Source organism: Myripristis murdjan, chromosome 18 (assembly GCF_902150065.1).
Source record: "Myripristis murdjan chromosome 18, fMyrMur1.1, whole genome shotgun sequence".
NCBI classification, from domain to species: domain Eukaryota; kingdom Metazoa; phylum Chordata; class Actinopteri; order Holocentriformes; family Holocentridae; genus Myripristis; species Myripristis murdjan.
Genome location: NC_043997.1, coordinates 15,079,146 through 15,099,633, shown reverse-complemented (window position 1 = coordinate 15,099,633; position 20,488 = coordinate 15,079,146). Strand labels below are relative to the sequence as shown.

Below are 20,488 nucleotides of genomic sequence, written 5' to 3'. Positions count from 1 at the left end.
TAAACTTGCTGAAAAACTGACATTTTAATGATCAATTACGTTACTACAATCTGCCTTGGGAGAACATCCACTCATGGGTTCACAGACATGCACTCCCATTCACTCACCTACACAGGGTTTACTGCATTTCTAATTCAACCACCTGCTTACTCGGTACAAAAAGGCATCCCTCTTAGTGTGAATTCATCAGTGGACAGATGTCTGCTGCAGTACCGAGGGCTTGGATATAGACCAAACAGTTTGCATTCACAGCATTTCAAATGTTACAGAAATTAGCCACCGAGGTTCGATGACTATCCAACAAAGTGGGGACCTGTACAACAGCACAAAACAAAAGATAGGCTATTTCTAGGAGTTATATTTCTATGACACCGAGTTGGCATGATTATGGAGTTTAAAATGACACTGCTGAACACTAATGAATTAATGAAATAATTACGTAGATGATAAAAAAAAAAAAAAACAGATTAACAGATATATACCATGAGATGAAATAAATTAACAGGTGAAAAAACGCGAGTTGATAAACCACTTCAGCATGATCGGGCTCTGCAAAATAACACAACGCTCATAGACACAGGCGCAGGTTCAAAAGGATTATCATCAAACTCAATGACAACCTTGAGGTAAGGCTTTAAAAATTTCTAGCCCTTGAATTACGTACAAAATCAGGACGGAAAGACGGAAGTTAAACACAATCCAAACTTAATATAAATACTGTAAATCCAAAGCCTAGGAAAGTACGGTAGTACTAAATTGGAAAACATGAGTGCAAGGGTGAACACAACACAAACTCCGCAAGTGAAGAGTTAAAATCCAAAACACCATATATCCATTTTGGGGGAAAAGTCAGCACCTTAAATTCAACATTCATCATCTAGAAAATACAGTCCGTAAAAAGTGACATCATTTTTGTTGAGCAAGGACATCATTTATTTACATACTATCCTTGTTCTGGTGTTGTACTATCATTAATTTTCTAAGAGTTGGCCTCACTTTTATCCCCCAAATGGTTTAAACAGAAGTTCTTCATATGAAACCCGAGCACAAGTGAACACAGCAGGATGATTTCATGGCCCCTAAGTGACTGTTGAACACCCTGTTTTTCCTTTAGACAGAGGAAAGCATTTGACTTCATTGCACCTTCATCTTCAATGTAACAGTCAAGTATCAACCAACAAATAAAAACAAGAAAAAAAAAAATCATTGAGTTGCCTTGTTAGTAATGTATCAAGAACATTCTAGGATGAATTTTACAAAAAAAAAACAACAAAGCAAATGTATCAAACTTGATTAACGACCAGCTGACATCATATTGTGGTGATCAAACTGTGAAGGGGTTTGACTGTAATTGTCAAAAAATTGTTCTGGCATCGTACCAGCGAACATTGTACTAGCATTTAATAAGAGCACAACAAGAAAAAAAAACAAACTGCTAGGTTGTCAAGTTTACTACACATTCCTTCTGTCTACATTTATTATCCTATGAGGCTAATTCACTGCAAAAAAAAAAAAAAAAAAAAAAAAAAAAAAAAAAAAAAAATCACTGCACTACAACTACATGCTTTCCAACGCAAAGTCTCATTCTCTAACCAAAATGCTCTGCTAAATACAGTCACAGTTGCATTATGTGCTCTTGATATGCCTGTTTTGATAAAGTTCAGCACTCTGTAGTGCAGTGTTTTCCAAAAATACAAGTCGCACCGTTTAGAAAGAACCAAACAACCGTCTTGGTTGTCATTCTGCCTCCTTTCTCTAGGGCAATTACACTTTTTCAAATTATTATCACACACGTGCATCAGTAAACGCTTTCCATACCTTCATTGATAGTGAGAGAATATGACGATAACATGCTAGATAAGCAGCGTGACGACATGAATGAATGAATGAGCATGAGGAGCCCTGGCTGCCTGCAGGTCAGGGTCACTGTCATACTAATAGAGCAATAAACGTGAAGAATAGTGTAACTGTGTACCGCAACAATGTAGGTAGTTTGACGGCAGAGAAAAAACAAGTGGTCGTCCCCTCCGGCACAATTGTGTGCTCTAAACTGAACAGCTACATAGCGAGAATGTGCCTCTGTAGATGCAATAGCACGTGCACACCACCGGGGGGAACCATGGCAATTGTTTTATGCCAATTTACGCTCAGCGGAAGTCTGTTACTCTTAATTTTTTGATCTGAGTCATGACTCTCAGTGGATTTGTGTTTTGATTTGATGGTGACCCAACCCTAAACTCTGGGACTTCAAGAGCACTGAGGAGGCCGACGGGACACGACAGGTGTGTCAGCAGTCAGTGGAGATTTTGGCGGAGAGGTCCTGGATGCGGCGAGCGCTGCAACTCTTGCACAAGATGTGACCGTCGAGCGGGTAGCAGCCACGGCCCTCCCCTTCAGAGGACAGCAGAAGACCACACTCCTGAGACAGACACACACACCGCTGTCAGTTCAGTTAAACCCTCTTAGATGGACTGAATTAGTACAATTTTACCAAAAGCAACATAATGCTACTCAAGGACTTTTGTAATAATGTGTTTTCAGTGCTTAAATACTTCTAAGGCCTAAAGTATTTAACAGAGTTTAGAGATCCCTTGACTGAATCAGGTGAAGCCAGCAGGCGGCTAAGAAAACATTAGAGCCTTCACCCATGAGGGATGGAAGGCACTTTGTTACTGATTAATTAGAGACACAATAACAGCGGTCTGGAATCTGGTTCACTGCAAAAAATAAGGGTTATCATTCTGCATTTGCAATTACATGGTGAAAAGTCTTGCTAATTGCACTCTGCAATAAGCAAGACCATGATTAAAAGTGTTATGACCCACCCAACCGCCAATTAATTCACTGATTGATTAATTGATCAGTCTGTGACTATCTAAAACAAGACTACACCATTGAGAAAACAAATGTTTATCTAATTTCTTTTTTTTTTTTTTTTTTGATAAGCCTCTTTAATGACTTGTTAAGGTATGGCAGAGGTCTGGCATATTTTTTAAAGCAACGGTTCCCTTAAGCTACAATTTAAAGAGTCTCCCTCTCTAATATTCAGTAACCGTTATGTTGTAGTAGGATTTATTTTTAGGGAATGAAACACAAAAATGGTGATCATAAAGTGGCTTCATCTCTGTCCACATCTCTGCCTCTTGCAGTGTGATGAGCACTGAGCTATAGGACAGCAAACTAAATCCCTCTTAAATCCACCTCCCAAGGGGAAGGATATATTGTCCTTCTACTCTAATACATTTATTAGACAGCTTTAGTTACTAGTTACTTCTCAGATTTAGATGATTAATACAAATTATAAGTCAAATAATTAATTATTATTTTTATAAGTTAAGCTACCTGGCAGTATATCAAGTAATTGAAATAAGCTCCACCTTTACCAGCTGCAACATTTAAGTGATGAACACATTGAAGCATCAATGGTTTTAGTCCACGAATGGGGCATTCTGCATAGTGAGTATTTATACTGTTGCTGCATTAAGTATGTTGTGATGCTAAAACTTTTGTACTTTTAATTATTTTTTCCATTTAAATGTACTTGTAACAAAGTATTTTTACACTGGTATTGCTATTTGTACTAAAGTAAAAGATCTGAACACTTTTTCCACCACTGCTCCATAGTCTATATTTGAAACCAGATTTCAGCAATGTTCAATAATGTTTTAAAACACACAAGTCCTGATGCTATTTACTGTGGATTTTCAGTGATGAAATATCTCTTATTTGCTCCCTGTTAGATTTAATTGCTATAATAAGAGGTTGACTGACCTCACACACATAGCAGTTGACATGGAAGCTGCGATCCAGAGCCACTATCCTGACAGTCTCCTCCTGGCCCGGTTCTGGCATGATGGCCTGGCCACAAACTGAGCAGCGAGGGGCGAACTTCCTGTCGGGAACAACACACAGCTGACAATTAATGCCAGAAGAGTGACACATCTCTTTCATGTTTTACTGCAGACAAAAAAAAACTTGATGAAGATGACTTCTCGGCGTGTTGTGTGTCTACCTATGAAAGTCTTCTATGCAGTGGATCTGAGAGGTGGCGTCCACAGTGAAGGGCACCCCGTCCAGGCAGCAGTTACACACCACACATGTGAAGCAGCGAGGGTGGTAGGCCTTGCCCATGGCTCGCAGGATGCGGTCCAGGATGGGCTTGGAGCACTTGGAACAGCGCTCGAGAGTGCTCTTCAGAAAAGAGAGGAAAACAAGAACAGGGAAGAAAGTGAGAGACTGCACGATACAGATTACTATTCAACATCTTACACTGAAATCCAAAAATCCTGAGAAATAAAAGCAATAATGACTAAGCAGATGTGGGTTCACAGTGTCTTGGACATTTACAGGTCACATCGTCGCTCATGGACAGACGCTGTGGGAATAAATCCTGTGACCTTTCTGTTACAGAAGCTGTTATTTAGGCTACTCTGCCCCCTGTAAACTGGATGAATAACAAAGGTAAACCATTAGGGATGCACTGATACATATACCAGTGCTAATACTGGGCTAAAACAAACTATAGGTCTAATATCCAATACCAAAGGTACATAAAATAAAGCTGTTTTGACTTTCTGGACTGTTGGCACACAGAGGTCTATCTCAAATGGTACGTAAAAGAAGGTTTTTTATATCAATTATTTTGTCAAGTGACACCAAATTAAGTGTCCAAGCCTACACTGTTGTACACTGCATGGGTAAATTTTCATACTCAGTATCAACACTGAACCACCACCCTGTGCCAGGCCACATTCATCAAAGAGCCAGTCACTTCTGCAGCTCCTTCACTTACAATATAACAGCTCTCACAGTAGCTCTTCTTGTCCAGAGCGTAGAAGGGTTGACCTCGGAGACGGGCGTGGCAGGTGATGCAGGTAAAACACTCCACATGAAACACCTGCTCCATGGCGATGCAGCCGCTGCCATCGCCAAGCACGTTGTCGCCGCAGCGTGCACAGCGACCTGACAGGGGAGGAGTGAAATGGGAACTAGTTTGTGAAGCAGCAAGTCAGAGTATCACATTTTATATTTCAAAATACCAAAAGGCAGGTTCTTCAGCATCATATCTCATTTAATGCCATCAATGAGGACTATACCAAAATATTCCTCCGCAGGCGGATGGTTCATATCGTACACCAACTTCTTGGTGAGTCTATCCAACTCCTCTTCAGGTCGGGGCGCTGCTGCCCCCTGCTGGAGGAATGAAGACATTTAGGTCAAGGGTTAACCACTGGCTTGTACCAGAATCTACCTTTAAGTAATGTCACACCCAGTTTGTAGTCCTGAGGCAATTAGTTGCTTCATCAACTAGATGATTAAAATAAAATTAATTCATAATTAATCTGAGAACTGATTCATTGCTTTAGTCATTTATAAAGTAAAAATCCTACTTGCTGATTACATCCACACTGAGATAAGTACAATACTGAGATTTGTTTACTTCTCCTAAGTCATATCATTATAAAATTAATAGTTATTTTTTTGGGTGCTGGTTAGACAAAGAATCAATCTGAAGACAACACTCTGGGCTAACTAACTTCTCATCAGTATATGTAATTATTTTCAACACCTGATAGAAATGAGGATTGATTGTTTAAAAAAAAATCAATTAATCATCAGTTACAACAATCATTAGTCCTAAAGAATCCATTAAGCTGCTGATGAACCGCATATCCAGGTTTTCACTATCACTTCTGTCAATGTTAGTGTAATTTAAAACCAATGTTCTTATCACCTTGCTGGGTTGATAGGTGGGACTCTGTCCCATCCCTGAGCCTGCTTGATTATTTTCCAGACCTCTCTTGGACACAGGACCCTGGTTAGCTCTTCCTCCTGAACCTGAGCCGCTCCCCTTGTACCCCACCTCAGAGTGCATCTCCTGAATTTGGGAGCTGGGAGGTGGAGGGTACCAGCCCTGAGGGCCTGTTTGAGTCTGGGGTGGGGGGCGTGACACATGCTGGCGAGGCGGGGGCGGGGTGTACGCCTGCTCAGCCTGCCTGCCTGTCTGAGAGTAGGTGACGGGCTGGGCGGTCTTGACCTGCACGCTGAACCTGGGCCCGGTGGGAGTTGAGGCTGTGGTATAGGAGGCCGGGACAGGCTGGGGGTACGGCTTAGGGGCTACAGAGGAGGAGTAGTAGTCCTGCTGGTGGGAGTTGGCATACTGAGGTGCCTGGTGTTCGCTGGGATAGGAGGGGGCCGGGTGGTACTGGTTCTGGGGATGAGGGGGGTAGCCCATGGATGGTCGACCCTGGGGAGGCACTCCGCTTTGGGGTGCAGGCTTGTAGTGATCCGCTGGCACGTATTTCTGGTAAGGCACATTGTCATACAGCTGCAGGAAGAGAGAGAGAGATTAGAAAAATGAATTGATATTTTGCTTTTGCATGTCTGAATTACATTTATCTGGAATACGCACAAGTGCTCATGAACGCGTTGCCATACCTGTGTGCTGGAGCTATGCGGATGGCTGTCCAGATCAGCAAGCATACAAGTGAGTGAGTCGATGTCAGCGTCGATGTTGGAGTGATGACCCACGGGCTTTTCAGGGCCACGGTGCTAATCGCAAAACAGAACCAAAAACACGATCATCATGTGAAGCTTTTAAACCATTTCAATCAGATGCCATTTTTTGGTTTTCCCATTTAAAGTTTGGCAGATGAAAGTTTGGAGATTCAACCAAAGTGTGTTGAAAAATGCCCAGCACGAGCCAGATTAAAACAAAATTCACCTACCATCAGCTCATAACTGTCCATGTGAGGGCTCCAGTTGCGGTCGTCTTTGAGGCCATGTGGTGGGGAGTAATAGTGATCATTAGATGGATGATGCATGGGCCCACCTTTTGTTTGGAGAACAGACATGAACGTTTAGCAAAGAGTCCTTGATAGTTTCCAAACACACCCAAGTATTTCCTTCAAGTGAAAAATGAAAAATGTACATGATGAAAACTTGCACAGTAAATGGACAAATCCACCATAAAACACTTTTTCACTGTTAAAAAAAGTTTTGATTAAGCGGTTGATAAAAAGACCTTTGACTCAAAGAGGGATGTTTACACCTATTTTCTAGAGGTTTGCTGGGAAATGAAGGAAAGCCCTGACTGACGCTGAAGTAGATGAGGAAAAGTTGAGGAAAAGTGTGCACCCTGAATACGTGAATTATAACACATCATCACAAAGACATTCCTGGACTGCATTTAACCCAAAACTCAAGATATCTAACAATGTTAGGAAAAGCTCAGGGTGGATTTTTCCTATAAATGAACCCCAGTGTTGAGTATGATCTTACCTGTGGGCCCAGTGGCCATGTACCTGGTCATCCCTCCACCTCCTGCCCCTCCACCTCCATTCTGGTCATAGAGGCCATATTTCGGTCGGGGGTCAGATGTGCCCTTCTTGTTGGGGGCTCTGTAGATGGCTGGCCCTCCTTGGTGGGACATCTGTGGGATGGCTCGCTCTGGGCTATCGAGAGTCCTTGGTGGTAGCCACGTAGGACCGGACATAGCAGGCTTCTGGGATGAGAATGACCAAAACAGCTCTGTTATGTTGCATCACAGGTATTCAGACGGGCTTTGTGGGAAAAGAGGATGTGAAGGCTGACAGTTTATCTTGCATGATGACTGCATGGTGCATTTGATTTTCATTGTCAATTACAATTCAGTGAATGAACAGGATTATGTTTTAGCTTTCACACAAATTTGAAAAAATATAGCTGCAGCTGCTGTGAATATTTAAGTTGTAGGCAACCGATGAAAACCAAGAGGTGGTTCATCCTTTGTTTTCTATGGCAACAGAAACACACAGACTCAACAACAGGCTTCTAGCTGAGGAGCAGGAAGAGGCTGACCATTCTGACAGTCACGGGGATTTCCAGCAGGCTCGCAGATTCCCCCAAAACATGTGAGTGTGTGTGTTTGTGTGTTTCGAGACACAAACACTCATCCAAAAGTAATACAAACAACCACACACACACACACACACACACACACACACAGGTGCGATTCCATGGTTACCCTCTGCTATTATCCACCACAATGGTTATTGTCTTCGACTGTTTACATGCTGGTTTCAATGATCACCAAATGAAGCTGACACAAAAACAAGGCAGGAAACGTTGCGTAACGATATGTGTCTGCACATAATGTGAGCACCTGGCTCATAACAATATATTATGTATTCCCATGGGGATAAATAACAACTCTGCAGCAGACAGCTGAGCTGACAATGCGGTGACAGACTGCTGAGGGACGACTAGCATTAAGATTGTGGTCTTTTATAGGGAGAAAATTTTGTAAACTGACAAAACCTAAAATATTTAGGTGCATTTTATACAAACCATCAAAATAAACCTCACGCAGGCTCAAGGGATAATAAAGAAATCAAGAAAAGAAGTTAAAGTCTTTCTCCCTAAGACAATACACAGGCAAAATTAGTAAGCATATGCCACTTTTCAACATCAGATCAGATCACTTTTTGTGGAAAGTGTTTGACAGGTACAACATCCTATTTGAGTTTACAAGCTCAAAATGGACCACTGGGAGAAGCTGCAGCAAATTTGTCTACCCAAAGCAGTGAAACTGATAGCACATTCAAACTGACTGTATGTGTGTCCAAGGCCTGGAATTATGTCATAAAAGGATTATAATCTGGAGTGAGAGGGATGATGGAGCCCAATGTAATATAATGCTTCAGCTCTGGATTTGATTGTGGTTTGCTTTTTTTTTTTTTTTTTCCTGTTAAAGTCCTCCCACCTATCTGTTCATTCAGGCCACTGCAGTTACCATTAGATCCACACAATGTCAACATGGATTTTACAGGAATTATTCAGCGATCATGCAGAAAAAACAGTGTGCCTGCCCCACTACATCGACCTGATTTAAACCTCTGTCTAAATCCGGCTGAGCACACAGTCAAATCCGAGGATTGTCGGGCCAGACGATTAATCACAACAGTCTTATCATTCTGTGATTAAGCTGCTGGCTGAGGTTTTATGCGGTTTGCGATGCAAAGCCCGTGTCTTTGTCCATTTGTTAGCTCGCTTATACTTCTCCGTGACTAAAGACAACGCATAAGAGCTGTCAAAGTTGGTAACGATGACAAGCATCAAGTCAACCACAATAGGAGAACAAAACATCCGGTACTAGTTCTTCAAATTAAAACGACTAAAAAATATATGATTTTGGTCTACACGGAAAAATTGGTATAAATAAAGGATCTGACTTCATAATAAATGCAAATGGAAATATAGTTCCCGTTATATGTGTTATTTTTGCAGTGTAACAAACTTACGTCGTGCCATACATCCTGATAATTATCGTTTTATACTTTTATTTCGAAGCTGCAATCGCTTTATGTCTGGCTTTTCTGCAAATGTTTCAGGATGGCTTAACACGGTGGCACAATTTAGCCGAAATGTAGCGATAATTTGTTGTTATATGTTATACAATACAGACAGCCAATGTGACCCACGTCAAATGTGATGAAACCGTGTCCAGAAACAGCGGGGCCAACCAAAACATGAGCCACCTATTAGCATTTCCTACCTTTGACAATTCCTCTACAGTGCCTCTCTTCTTCCCTTCGGTCTCATCTACAAATCAAGGAAAGACATCAAAGCGGTGAAACGATACATTGCATATTATATTTGGCAGACTGCCCGCAAACTTGCCTTTTTGTTGCTAATGATAAATTTCCGCTGACGAGAAGAGTAACCAAGCCAGCGTTTCTCCTGGAAATATCAAGAGAACCTACTTCATATGTGCCTCGTTTCTCGTCTAAAACAGTTCCCTGCGTCACAACTGTGGAAAACACACCGCTTGAAGCGCTCAAATAATGTGTAATGAAGACTAAATTGCAACAATTAACTTTAATGACATGTTTGTTTACTTGTTTGCTAGCCAGTTTGGAGGAACAGAGACTCGAGTTAAGCTCGTGCCTTGTCTCCCGGGGGGCTAACTTGAATGAGCCTCCACCCGAAGAAGAAAAAAAAAAAAAACACAACACCCCCAACGCCTACCGCCCAAAACGATCTGAACAATAAGAGCTACACCTTCCTTTAGATGCTCAAAGGTCAGTGAAAGTTATTCCGAGACAACTTTCTGTGGCTTTAGCTTCGTCAACCTACTTTGTCATGGATCCTGAGTTGGTCGCCAGGCCTTCAGCAGCGGCGGCAGCTCGCACTGCATTCCTCGCGTGTGACGTAGCTTTCTGTCTCTGGACGTGTGCGCGTGCATGCGTGTGCGAGTGTGCCAGTGTGTGAATGTGCGTGCGTGCGTGCGCGCGCGTGCATGCTGAGGGGGGTGTTTTTCCCAAGAAATAAAAATATAAAGGATTCTGATCCGAACAAACTAACGATTAACCCTCCTGTTACCTTCAAATTAACTAACTTTTTTTTTTTTTTTTTTTTTTTTTTTTATCAATTTGACCCCAGCAATTTAAACCTTATGTTTCAAGTACTTTGTGTCTTGTCTACTACCTAATTAGTCCTTTAAATAAAGCATAACCTCCCTCTTATACATCAAAGTTCTTGTGGGAATCAGATTTTTCCATCTGCAAAATGTGTCCAGGACATTGAAACCATATCAACATATTAATTTCATGTTTACCCACACTTGCCCCTATTAAATTAGGAAAAGTCATTAAATATGAAGCCAACAACAATGTTAATAATGTGTTCAGAGACGTTAAAAACTGAATGGAGTCAATGACCCCAAGGATAATGATGTTGTTGAGCAAAAGTCTTACATGACCTCGACCTCTAGCATTAGTCACTAATGAGCATAACTGTCATGCCAGCATTCAGCAGGCCTGTGCAGTGCTGATGCTGCTTCATGGATACACTCCTTTTCTGGCATTGCTGCAGCTGATTCAATACAGGAAGCTTTATAATACCCTAAGTTCATGCTCAAATCACTGTGAAATACAGTTAATGTTTACACTTTAAGCTCTTGTGACATACCTTTGCAGCAATGTTTGCAATATATGCTTGTGTTACTGAATAGATAGATAGATCGATAAATAAATGCTTTATTCATCCCAGAGGAACTTTAAGCATCCAGTAAATCTGGTAAATACGCTCAGTTGAAATCAGAAATTAGAACTAGAAAAAAAAAAAAAAAAAACAATAGAAATTGTACACCATATTTGTAGCCTACAGCAAAATAGCCTGAGCCTGAAACAATGACCCACACATTACACATAAACCTAAAGCAATTGTAGAGCCTGTAAGCCAGACAAGTTGGCTTGTGCAGTAGAAAAACACAATAATAAAATAAAAATGAATAAAATCTAAAATACTATGTACCTAAACAAGGTGCTGTTGATGCTGTAGATGGATAACACTTCCTCATAGCCTAGCTGTAGTTCTTTTTTTCCCACTGATACTTCCACTCGCACCCTAAACAGTACAGATGTATACTGTCTATTATCTATCTATCTACTTTATCTGTCTAATTCTTGCCATAATTACTCTACTTACTCTATGTTCATTTTTTTTTTTTACTTTTTACTTTGCAAGGAGCGAGTGTGGAGGTTAAGTGTAAAGGGTTGTAACATTTTCCTCTTCCTCCCTGCTCGCTTTCTTATTCTGAGGCCCAGGGGACGAAGGTCAACTGTCTCTCTGCCCTCACCCCTCCTCATTTCTTGTTCGACTTCCTCCCGTCCCACCCAGAAGCATGCTGGAGGCCTACTTGTTTCCCCAAGGCACCTCTTCAAAGGAGGAGTTTCATAAGTATTTGATGTTATTGTTTTAATTGATTTTTTTTTTTTTTAATTTCTCAATTCATTCCTACCCTCCTGCCAAAAAAAGAGGACAAACAACCGTGGCTACTCCCTGGGATATCCCCGCTTCCTCCTCCTCCTCCTCCTCCTCCTCCTGCTTCCAGCCACACTCCACTGTTTGCCCTTATATGTCCAGAGTGCTCTGCAATCACAGGAAGAGACAGTTTGTGCAGATCTGTTATTGTTGCAGGGCCTGTCATTGTCAACACTTTGGCACCAGCTGATGAAATCTTAGTCAAAGCACGGCTTTTAGTACACGCATCAGATAAACACTATTTAGTCGAGTCCGAGCAAACAGGAAACCATAAAACCAGGGGATTCCTCCAGGGTCACTGTGGCTCTGATGAAAAGATGCTGAAAATGTTATTAGCTGATGAAATAACTTTTTATCTCATGGTGCCCTTCTTTTGCTCCTCATTAAGCACAATGTTACTCTGCAGAAGGGTTCATCAGTATATTCAAAGAGTTTCTATGCATGCACAGTGGCGTCAGGGCTTTTCCATTGACCAGCAACACCAGTAGTTTGCTGATGGGCACTGACAGATGGGGTAAGTTGCAGGAAGCCACTATTAGCTTGGCCCAGCCATGCCAACGGGATAGACTCAATGGCTTCCGTCCATTGGCGAACCTGTTTAGTAATGTTCTCACTTTTCCTCAACCGCCCCCCTCATCCGTTCCTCTCACAATGCCTGGAAGTAGCCGAGACCTACATCTCCCTCTCTGTTTTCTTAATCGTTGTTTTCCTCTTTTTTTTTCTCTCTCTCTCTCTCTCTCTCTCTTTTTTTTTTCACAGCACACAATTGCTCCGACCTCCATCCAAACAAATAAAAGCGCAAGGACACACACACGCACTCAACAACCCTTGCAAACACTTTGCTTCCGATTCACATTTTCAAAGGATTTATAACCAAACATGGTCATGTTGTCCGATTTGTATTTCCAAGCATGATTTATTTGTATTCATGCACCATATAGGCATTATTGCTTATGCAAGGCATTGTGTCATCTTAAAATTGGTAAAATGCACAGAAATTCTTAATCCAACACTTTTGCCATATATTCTCTTTTATATGTAAATTTATCATAGAACCAGATTATTATAATTACATCTCAGCTCTTTCTGCAGGCAGCAATTATCTCGGCCATTCTTGAACAATGCTCTCTCGCTCATTTAAGGACTCCTTCTGTGAAATACTTTGATGTGAAGGAAATACAGTTCATGGTGCACTTTTGCAGTCCGTCAATTAACTGTCCTGCGCCTCATTCTCTGTGACTGTGGCGGGGATGAGGTGGCTTTCCGCTTGTTTTTTAGTTTTTTGCTAACCTCTGAACCCTTTGTCCCCCTTTCTCCACCACCCTCACCCCCCACCCACCTCCCCTCCTTCGTCCCCTGCTTGGTTTATTATTGACGGATGTCCTGCGCAGGCGTTTTCATCCATGTCTCTGAGCAGCCTTGCAGGAAGCGTTCATGAGATGTGTGTGCGGGTGTGTGTGGCAGTTCCTGCACATCTGTCTGCTGCATTTCTCTCCATCAAGGTGTGGGAGGGGGGGTTGAGGTTGTTTTTCACGACCAGAAGGTGTCTCCCATCCAACTCTATCAACCCTGCCCCCCCCCCCAACTCCTGCTTCCTTCCTCTTGGTCCCTGTAACACGTCGCCTCTCCTCTCAGGCAGCAAGCCAGAAGGTTCCGGAGACTGCTGTGCAGCGCCCATAAAGCCTTACTGACCTGAATTGATCATCTCAGTGATATCAAAACTTCTCACTGATATTTTTTGCCTCTAAAAGTCTTAAACTCATAATATGCAAAGAGATTTGTTGATACTGCAACATCTTGAGGTAAGAGCTGTCCTAGGGGAGCCGTGCAGCAAAATGATGCAGGAAAACTTCTGCAGCTGATGAGCACATTCCATGTAATCCAGCCCAGACCCTTTGCTGCATGTCATCCCCTCTCTCTGCTCTGTGTTTCCTGTCTCTCTCCACTGTGACTGTCTAATAAAGCAGAAATGCTCCAAAAAATAATCTTAGAGGAAAAAAAAAAAACTGAGATTGAAGACCTCATTCTGATATGGCGGCTCTCCAAATTTGGGGCACAGTTTGTTTATCCAACAAGCAGTTAGCCCTGCAGCTTCCTCTCAGACAGTTTCCTCTGTCCTGGATAGGGGTGAAGGGGAGGAAAGCGTTGGTGGGGAAAACCTGCCTTGGTTGGGGCTTGCTCCTGGATAGCCAGGCACGTACCCTGCCTCCCCAAGGGTCCTCATATATATTTTTTCAACGTGGCACAAAAACACACTATGCTTCCCTGCCATTTCCTTGCACAGAGCTATGGGGTTAGAAAAACTAATATCCCACTAAAAATACTTGGAGCCCAGGGTCTGGACCAGGGCCTTTTCCTGCGTTGCTTCCAGGGTACGCGTGGGCCGTTGAGGAAAGAGGAAACGAGCGGCCCTGGTTGTATGGGGGCTTCCTGCACGACATTATAAAGACTTCCCTCCCTTCAGCCAACTCTGACAGTCTCGCTCAGAGCCGGTGGAGTTCACTGGAGACATCCTAGATTGCAGTCTGACCACTGAGCCGGGGGGTTTGACGTCAGCGCGGTGCACGTTAATTCTCGTCCCTGCTGGTCGGGGTGAGTTGGAAGTTGCCTCCTAATCTAATCATTTCCAGTTCTTTCAAGGGCCGTGTGATAACTGTTTGATTGAACTGATATTAGGTCAAGAACTTAACAATTTTGTTCTTTTTTTCTGAAGGGTGATTCATGTACAAATGCTGGCAAAGTTTTCACTTAGGGTTATATTGTGTCAAGATAAGGATGTTTTATTATAGATGTTTGTGTCATGAGGAATGTGGGGCATCTTTTCAGGTGATTGTTGAACTATGGTTGGGATTTTTTATGAGCTGACACATTTCTAAGACTTGGTGAATCCTCAGTAATTATTACATTGCCATATTTTTATGCATCTTTGTTTCATGGATGTAATAAAGTGCACCAAGGCTCAAGTTTGCATGGAAGATCAAATAAATGTTTTTCTTTCATACAGGTACGAGTAGGGAGCTGGTCTCACCTAACAGATGTGTCTGGGACACTCCAGTCTATTTATTCTGTACTTTACACCTAGGTAGGTCACTGCTGTCCGTCATGTTTCTAATTCATGACTTGTGTTATTTGTGACATATCATGCCAATCTTTTCCCTCTTTTCCTCCAATAAAGATGAACATAATGGAAGCGGTGGAAGGATACAGGGTTGAGAGTCAGCAGGAGTCGAGCACTGACGCTTCGGCAGAGGGATACGTGAAGGAGTTCACGCGCCACTCCAACGACGTCCTGCTGAACCTGAACGAACTGCGGCACAGGAACATCTTGACCGATGCCACCCTGGTTGTTGGCTCCTGTCAGCTGCGGGCGCACTGCGCTGTGCTCATTGCCTGCAGGTCAGTGTAGAAGACACGTGTTGAATCCCCTGCTCTGGCTGGCTGACCCCCAGCATTCCTCATATGCGATGTCCACTCCTTTGCAATGGAAGAGTTTTCAGGTTTTCATTATGACCGAAAACCTACAGCACCTGATTTTTTTGAGCTGGTGCAAAGTGTGGTGTTTTGTTGGAATGAAAACCTCCATGGCACAAGACGGGACATCACCGGCTTACAGCGACCATTGTTCTCCTTTGATCACACAGTCCTTTATATCATTCTATTTCTCATTTGAACTTCTTCTTCTCCATTGTTCCAAGTCTGTCTGACTCATAACTCCTTTGTCTTTTATTCTTTCGTCCTTGCCACTCTGTCTTTGCTTCCTTCTTACTCATCTTGTACTATCAATCCCCTCCTTGAATTGCTTTCCCCTTTTTCCCACTCCCTTTCCTGTTTTCTGCTCGTCACAGTCATACAGTAGTCTTGCTTCCTCTATCCATTTCTGCTGCATTCTGGCCAATAAAAATCATTGCATACAGATGGGTACTCATCAAAGTTGCCTTTCTCACCTTGAATATTTCTGTCTGTCCCTCTTGTTTCTCTCAGTGGGTTCTTCTACTCTCTGTACTCGCGCCGTGCGTCGCTCCAGGGGTGTGGCGGCAGCGGAGGGCAGATCATGACCGTGTCTCTCCCCAGCACCTTGGACCCATCCAGCGTGTCCCTGCTGCTCGACTTCATGTACACCTCCCGCCTCCCTCTGACACCGCGCAGTGTCCCCGGGGTGCTCGCTGTTGCTACCTACCTGCAGATGGACCACGTGGCCGATACCTGCCGCGCTTTTATGCAGCTGCACAGGTGAAGAGCTGCAGGATTGTATCTCTGTCTGCACAGAAGATCCGCTTGAACTATGAATAACCTAGAAGATGACAAGATGTAGATCTCTGGGTGAAAAGCATGAGCCAGAATGATCTAATGAAAACTCTTAAGTATCAGTGAGAACTTTGAATACACATGCAAAGCTTTGAAATGCTGTTCTGTTTTGGGGGGACATGACAATTTTCTCTTTTTTTCTTCAGGGAGAGGATGAGTGCAGTGCACCCTCAGTTGGAGCTGGACTCCAGGGTGGCTGTAGCCTCTGTGGCCCCCCAAGGAGGGGACTTGCCAAATCCAGCACCCCTGCCATTAGTCTCAGCAGGAGAGGCAACCAGGTAAGAGAAATTTTTTACATCACTGTGAGGGATTCATGAAGCACAAAGTGGTTCACAAACAGGGAGAGAGAGAGAGAGCACTATGAGCAATGTTGGTTATCGAGGAATTGTAAGTCACTCTTGATTACGGCATCAGCGAAAAGCCGAACATGTAAACTAAAAGTAGAGCAAATTAGTGTGCATGTGCTTACGTGCATAACGAGTGTGTGTGTGTTTGTAGACTGCCAAGAGTGCGTCTGCTGGTGTGATTGTTTGTGTCTGCCTTTGTCTGTTGACAGGTTTAGCTCATTACAGCACTTCCTGTGTTTCTCTGCAGGGTTCCTGTGGAGGGTGGAGGTGGAGGCTCTCTCAAGCCAGGGGCTTTCCCGACCTGCGAGCCCAGGTCAAAGGAGTTGAAACGCGAACTTGAGTTGCCCCTCTCTGGCACCCCGACTCCATCTCCAGACAGCCCCTCCCGCTCCAGCTGTCACCCCAACTCTCCAGCTGAATCCAACACCTGTAACCTTACCAACCAACTCATGGTAAATAGGATCTATATGGCTATATGGCACAAAAAAACCCCAACAAAAAAACAGATTATATTAACATTTATCCTCATGCGAAGTGCAAATGGCATCATAACATTTTGTTTGTTTCTCCAGAGTGATACCAAACCTACACCAGACCCCAAGGCCTGCAACTGGAAAAAATATAAGTACATCGTCCTAAACCCTCTCTGTGCTGTGACCACGGTGAAGGAAGAGGAGACAGAGGAGCAGCAAAGTCTCTCACCCACTGCTGATAGGATGGGCGCCATGCCCAAAGCACCTGCAGAGGCGTGGTCTGGAGAAGTGCCCGGTCAGATTGATAGGTATGTTTGTAAGCAAAGTGGAATAAATATTTAAATCATTATGAGCTGTTAAAGGGAAAATATGAGATTTTTTTTGTAATAAGGTTGATTTGAATAATAAAAAGGGTGGTTTCCTCTATCAGACAGGGGCAGGCCTCCTGCTATGAGGGTTCTGGCCGAGCCCCTCCCCTGAGGCCACCCACCTCTTTGGATCACCCAATGGTACCTTCCACACTCAGTGAGGGAACAGGTGGGCATGAACTTTAAACAACACGTTGGACAAATTAGTTCTTCAACCTTCAAATAGTATCATAACAGAAATACTTTGATGTGTTAAATATGTTTAAACTCTGTTCTTTCCACCTTCTCAGTCTCACCCCGCACCATTTACCCAAAACCGCTCCCCACTGAACCAGAAGCTGCCAGTCACAGCCAGCATACAATCAAGCGTGAAAGCTATTATGTGCCGTACTGTTACTCTGCCAACCTCGGAGGAACCAAGACCATCTGCGCAGGTGAGGCTGCAAAGCAATGAAAACTCTCTACTTCTCTCTTGTAGTTTGTTTTAAGTTGTCACAGAGGAGCTGACAGTGACCTTTGACCTGGCAGGTGACAAGCCCTACCGCTGCAACGTGTGTGGCGCCCAGTTCAACCGCCCGGCCAACCTGAAGACTCACTCTCGCATTCACTCCGGAGAGAAACCATACCGCTGTGACACCTGCGGCGCACGATTCGTTCAGGTGAGATCAGTCTCTGTGCATGTGTACACATGTGTGTGTGTGTGTGTGTGTGTGTGTGTGCTTGAGATCATTTCCACATTGTATCACATAGATGAGTCCTGTATGTGTTAACAAATGCCTGATTGAACTAGTTTAAAAGTGTGCTCTTGGCTTAGACAAAGGCTAATATTTGATGGAGTCCAGTCCAAAATGCCATATATACATTTCAGAAACATTTTACCTGATAACACACATCATTGAAAACTCCGTAAAACATATGATTCTGTCGTATTTTGAAACAAAAATCTTAGATGAGTTCTGACTTAAATAGTAACCTTTGAATGAAATTTGCCTTCAAGCCAGCAATTATCTACCATTTTCTACCAGTGGAGTGGCGGCTCATGGAAAATCTTTAAGTGACTCTTAATTTCTCACTCTAGTCTCACTTTCCTGACTTCAGCCTGTGTGTGTGTGTGTGTGTGTCTGGCAGGTTGCCCACCTCAGGGCCCACGTTCTGATCCATACGGGGGAGAAACCTTACCCCTGCCACACTTGTGGCACGCGCTTCCGCCACCTGCAGACGCTCAAGAGCCATCTGCGCATTCACACTGGAGAGAAGCCATACACTGTGAGTAGTCTGCGTGTGTGTGTGTGTGCCAAATTGCATAAACACACTACATGCACTCGCTCACACAGAGAATCCTGGCACATTTGCTCAGTAACTGTTTCACACCTGTAATTATGATTGTGAAGCTGTTGGTTGTGTTGCTGTGTCGATGCTGCCTGACCCGTCGACCCCTGCTCCCCCAGTGTGAGAAGTGCGACCTCCACTTCCGCCACAAGAGCCAGCTGCGTCTTCACCTGCGCCAGAAGCACGGGGCTGTCACCAACACCAAGATCCGCTACAAGGTGCTGGCCGAGCCGTACCAGCCCATCCTGCAGGCCTGCTGACCAGGCCCGGCGTCCCGCTCCGTCTGCGGCCTCTGACATCATGACATCATCGTGACTGTAGCGGCTCAGACGTAATGTGAAGATCAGCAACGGGGCAGATACACATAACCTTCGCCCCAGATGAAACACGTTAACTGCTTCATATCCGGTTTCTTCTGAGCCAAATGAAACAACAATGAATGTTTGTTCTTGCTGAGTATGAGCTGGCAGTGTCTAAATTTTGACCCACAGGTTAGGTAACCATCTTTTGTCATCTTATAAATATTGTTTTACCAAATCAGTAGGTCCTCATGAAGGTGATAGGAAATCCTGTAAAAAAAAAAAAAAAAAAAAATTAACCTGGTGATAATGGGCATGTGGAGAGAAATATGACCCATGGACCCTTATAATTTAAAATTAATATATTATTGGTGGCATTGAGGTTTCACCATGACCTTGAAATGATCATTTGGTGTTTTTTTGTAATGCAGTTGATGTTAAGGAAAGTATTTTTGAGGGTTTGTGAGGGGGCAGAGAGGAGAGCATGATGGAAAATGGAAGAATGATGGAATGATGGAAGAATGATGTCTTTGTGGAAGTCCTAAAGAAACTAGGAATGGGTAGCTGAAAGGGTTTGAAAGATGAGTGGAAAGATGGAAAGAGGGCAGGTTTATGAAGGAGGAATGTGTTGATGGGTAGAGAAAGTGAATTAAAAACATTTCCAGTCTTTAAGAGTCTCACTTTTAGGCACAAAAACATATGATTTGACTGTGAAGTCAGAAAAGAATAGGTTTAATTTAAAACGCATGTGTTCATGTGTTAGGGAATTTTGAAATCTGGAACACTTCAGCAGTGTATTACTTGGTAATCCTCAGGTTAAAGGGGTTTGGACTATTAGTAAATTAAGATGCTGATATTTTCAACATAAAGGGTTATTTAACAAAGATTTCCCTAAACCTTGAGGCCTGGGGCCTCCATGCTGTTTGAAAAAACAAAAAAACAAAAACAACAACAAAAAAACAAAATAAAACACAAAAAATCAACAAAAAAACTTTTGAAAACTTTTGAAAGAAGAACAGGAATGTTTTGGAGTATTTTTTTGTATTACTTCATATTTAAAAAGGAAGTCTGCATATTTATTTAATTGGCATTTGTGTTTAATGATACCTGTTTCCTAGTCCAAGCAGGCCAAGGGCTTTGTTGTCATGTTTAGATCACAAGTAAGGAATATGAGTTTTTTAGAATCAACAATTTGGATTAGGCAACTGTAAACAACAGAAATTAATAATAATGTTAAATTTGTATAGTTTTCATTTGCTGGACAAAGAATGGATTTATGGAATTTAAATTAAATCATTTTTCTATTAATTGGTTATACTGGTGTCTGGTGTATCATTTAATATCATATTCACAGATATATATACATATGATATGATATTCTGTATAAAATATCATGAAGAATGACTCAAATGTCTTGAGAGAGCCAGAGAGTGTAAGGAGAATGAAAGGGACGGTGTAATTTTGGTTTTGTCTGGTTCACCTACGAAGACTGTGGAAAAACACTGATCTGTAATCTGTCCCCAACCTATTTATGCTGACTGCAAACCTTCTCGAGATATATT

General features: G+C 42.8%; 2 protein-coding genes across 5 annotated transcripts; one reads left to right on the top strand and one right to left on the bottom strand.

Moving 5' to 3' along the window:
• Nucleotides 1-5: 5 nt before the first annotated feature.
• On the bottom strand, nucleotides 6-10,205 carry trip6 (thyroid hormone receptor interactor 6). 4 transcript variants are annotated; one of them, XM_030076083.1, is made up of 11 exons: nucleotides 10,117-10,181; nucleotides 9,536-9,582; nucleotides 7,282-7,504; nucleotides 6,729-6,832; nucleotides 6,439-6,552; nucleotides 5,735-6,328; nucleotides 5,097-5,193; nucleotides 4,793-4,962; nucleotides 4,013-4,191; nucleotides 3,772-3,892; nucleotides 6-2,419 (listed from the first exon to the last, which is right to left on the bottom strand). In XM_030076083.1, exons 3-11 carry the CDS (start codon nucleotides 7,493-7,495, stop codon nucleotides 2,288-2,290), a joined length of 1,725 nt encoding a protein of 574 aa, XP_029931943.1. In that variant the 5' UTR covers nucleotides 7,496-7,504; nucleotides 9,536-9,582; nucleotides 10,117-10,181; the 3' UTR covers nucleotides 6-2,287. The 4 variants fall into 4 exon arrangements, with proteins under 4 accessions (XP_029931943.1, XP_029931946.1, XP_029931944.1 ...); XM_030076086.1 differs by having other exon boundaries at nucleotides 5,097-5,190; XM_030076084.1 differs by lacking the exon at nucleotides 10,117-10,181 and adding an exon at nucleotides 8,414-8,421 and having other exon boundaries at nucleotides 7,282-7,507; nucleotides 9,536-9,872.
• Nucleotides 10,206-14,263: 4,058 nt separating this feature from the next.
• On the top strand, nucleotides 14,264-20,239 carry bcl6b (BCL6B transcription repressor). Its single transcript, XM_030075589.1, has 12 exons — nucleotides 14,264-14,397; nucleotides 14,810-14,887; nucleotides 14,981-15,201; nucleotides 15,787-16,035; nucleotides 16,257-16,388; nucleotides 16,705-16,909; nucleotides 17,030-17,238; nucleotides 17,361-17,467; nucleotides 17,589-17,732; nucleotides 17,827-17,957; nucleotides 18,427-18,564; nucleotides 18,747-20,239. Exons 3-12 carry the CDS (start codon nucleotides 14,981-14,983, stop codon nucleotides 18,885-18,887), a joined length of 1,677 nt encoding a protein of 558 aa, XP_029931449.1. The 5' UTR covers nucleotides 14,264-14,397; nucleotides 14,810-14,887; the 3' UTR covers nucleotides 18,888-20,239.
• Nucleotides 20,240-20,488: the final 249 nt, after the last annotated feature.

Bases quoted from the DNA above. Each gene is read 5' to 3' on its own strand.
- trip6 (XM_030076085.1), bottom strand. From the start codon at position 7,495: ATGTCCGGTCCTACGTGGCTACCACCAAGGACTCTCGATAGCCCAGAG. The intron at 6,833-7,281 runs GTAAGATCATAC...TCCAAACAAAAG, and splicing joins CATGGCCACTGGGCCCACAG to GTGGGCCCATGCATCATCCA. The intron at 4,192-4,792 runs GTAAGTGAAGGA...TCTTTTCTGAAG, and splicing joins ACTGTGAGAGCTGTTATATT to AGCACTCTCGAGCGCTGTTC.
- bcl6b (XM_030075589.1), top strand. From the start codon at position 14,981: ATGAACATAATGGAAGCGGTGGAAGGATACAGGGTTGAGAGTCAGCAG. The intron at 17,468-17,588 runs GTGGGCATGAAC...CCACCTTCTCAG, and splicing joins CACACTCAGTGAGGGAACAG to TCTCACCCCGCACCATTTAC. The intron at 17,733-17,826 runs GTGAGGCTGCAA...TTGACCTGGCAG, and splicing joins AACCAAGACCATCTGCGCAG to GTGACAAGCCCTACCGCTGC.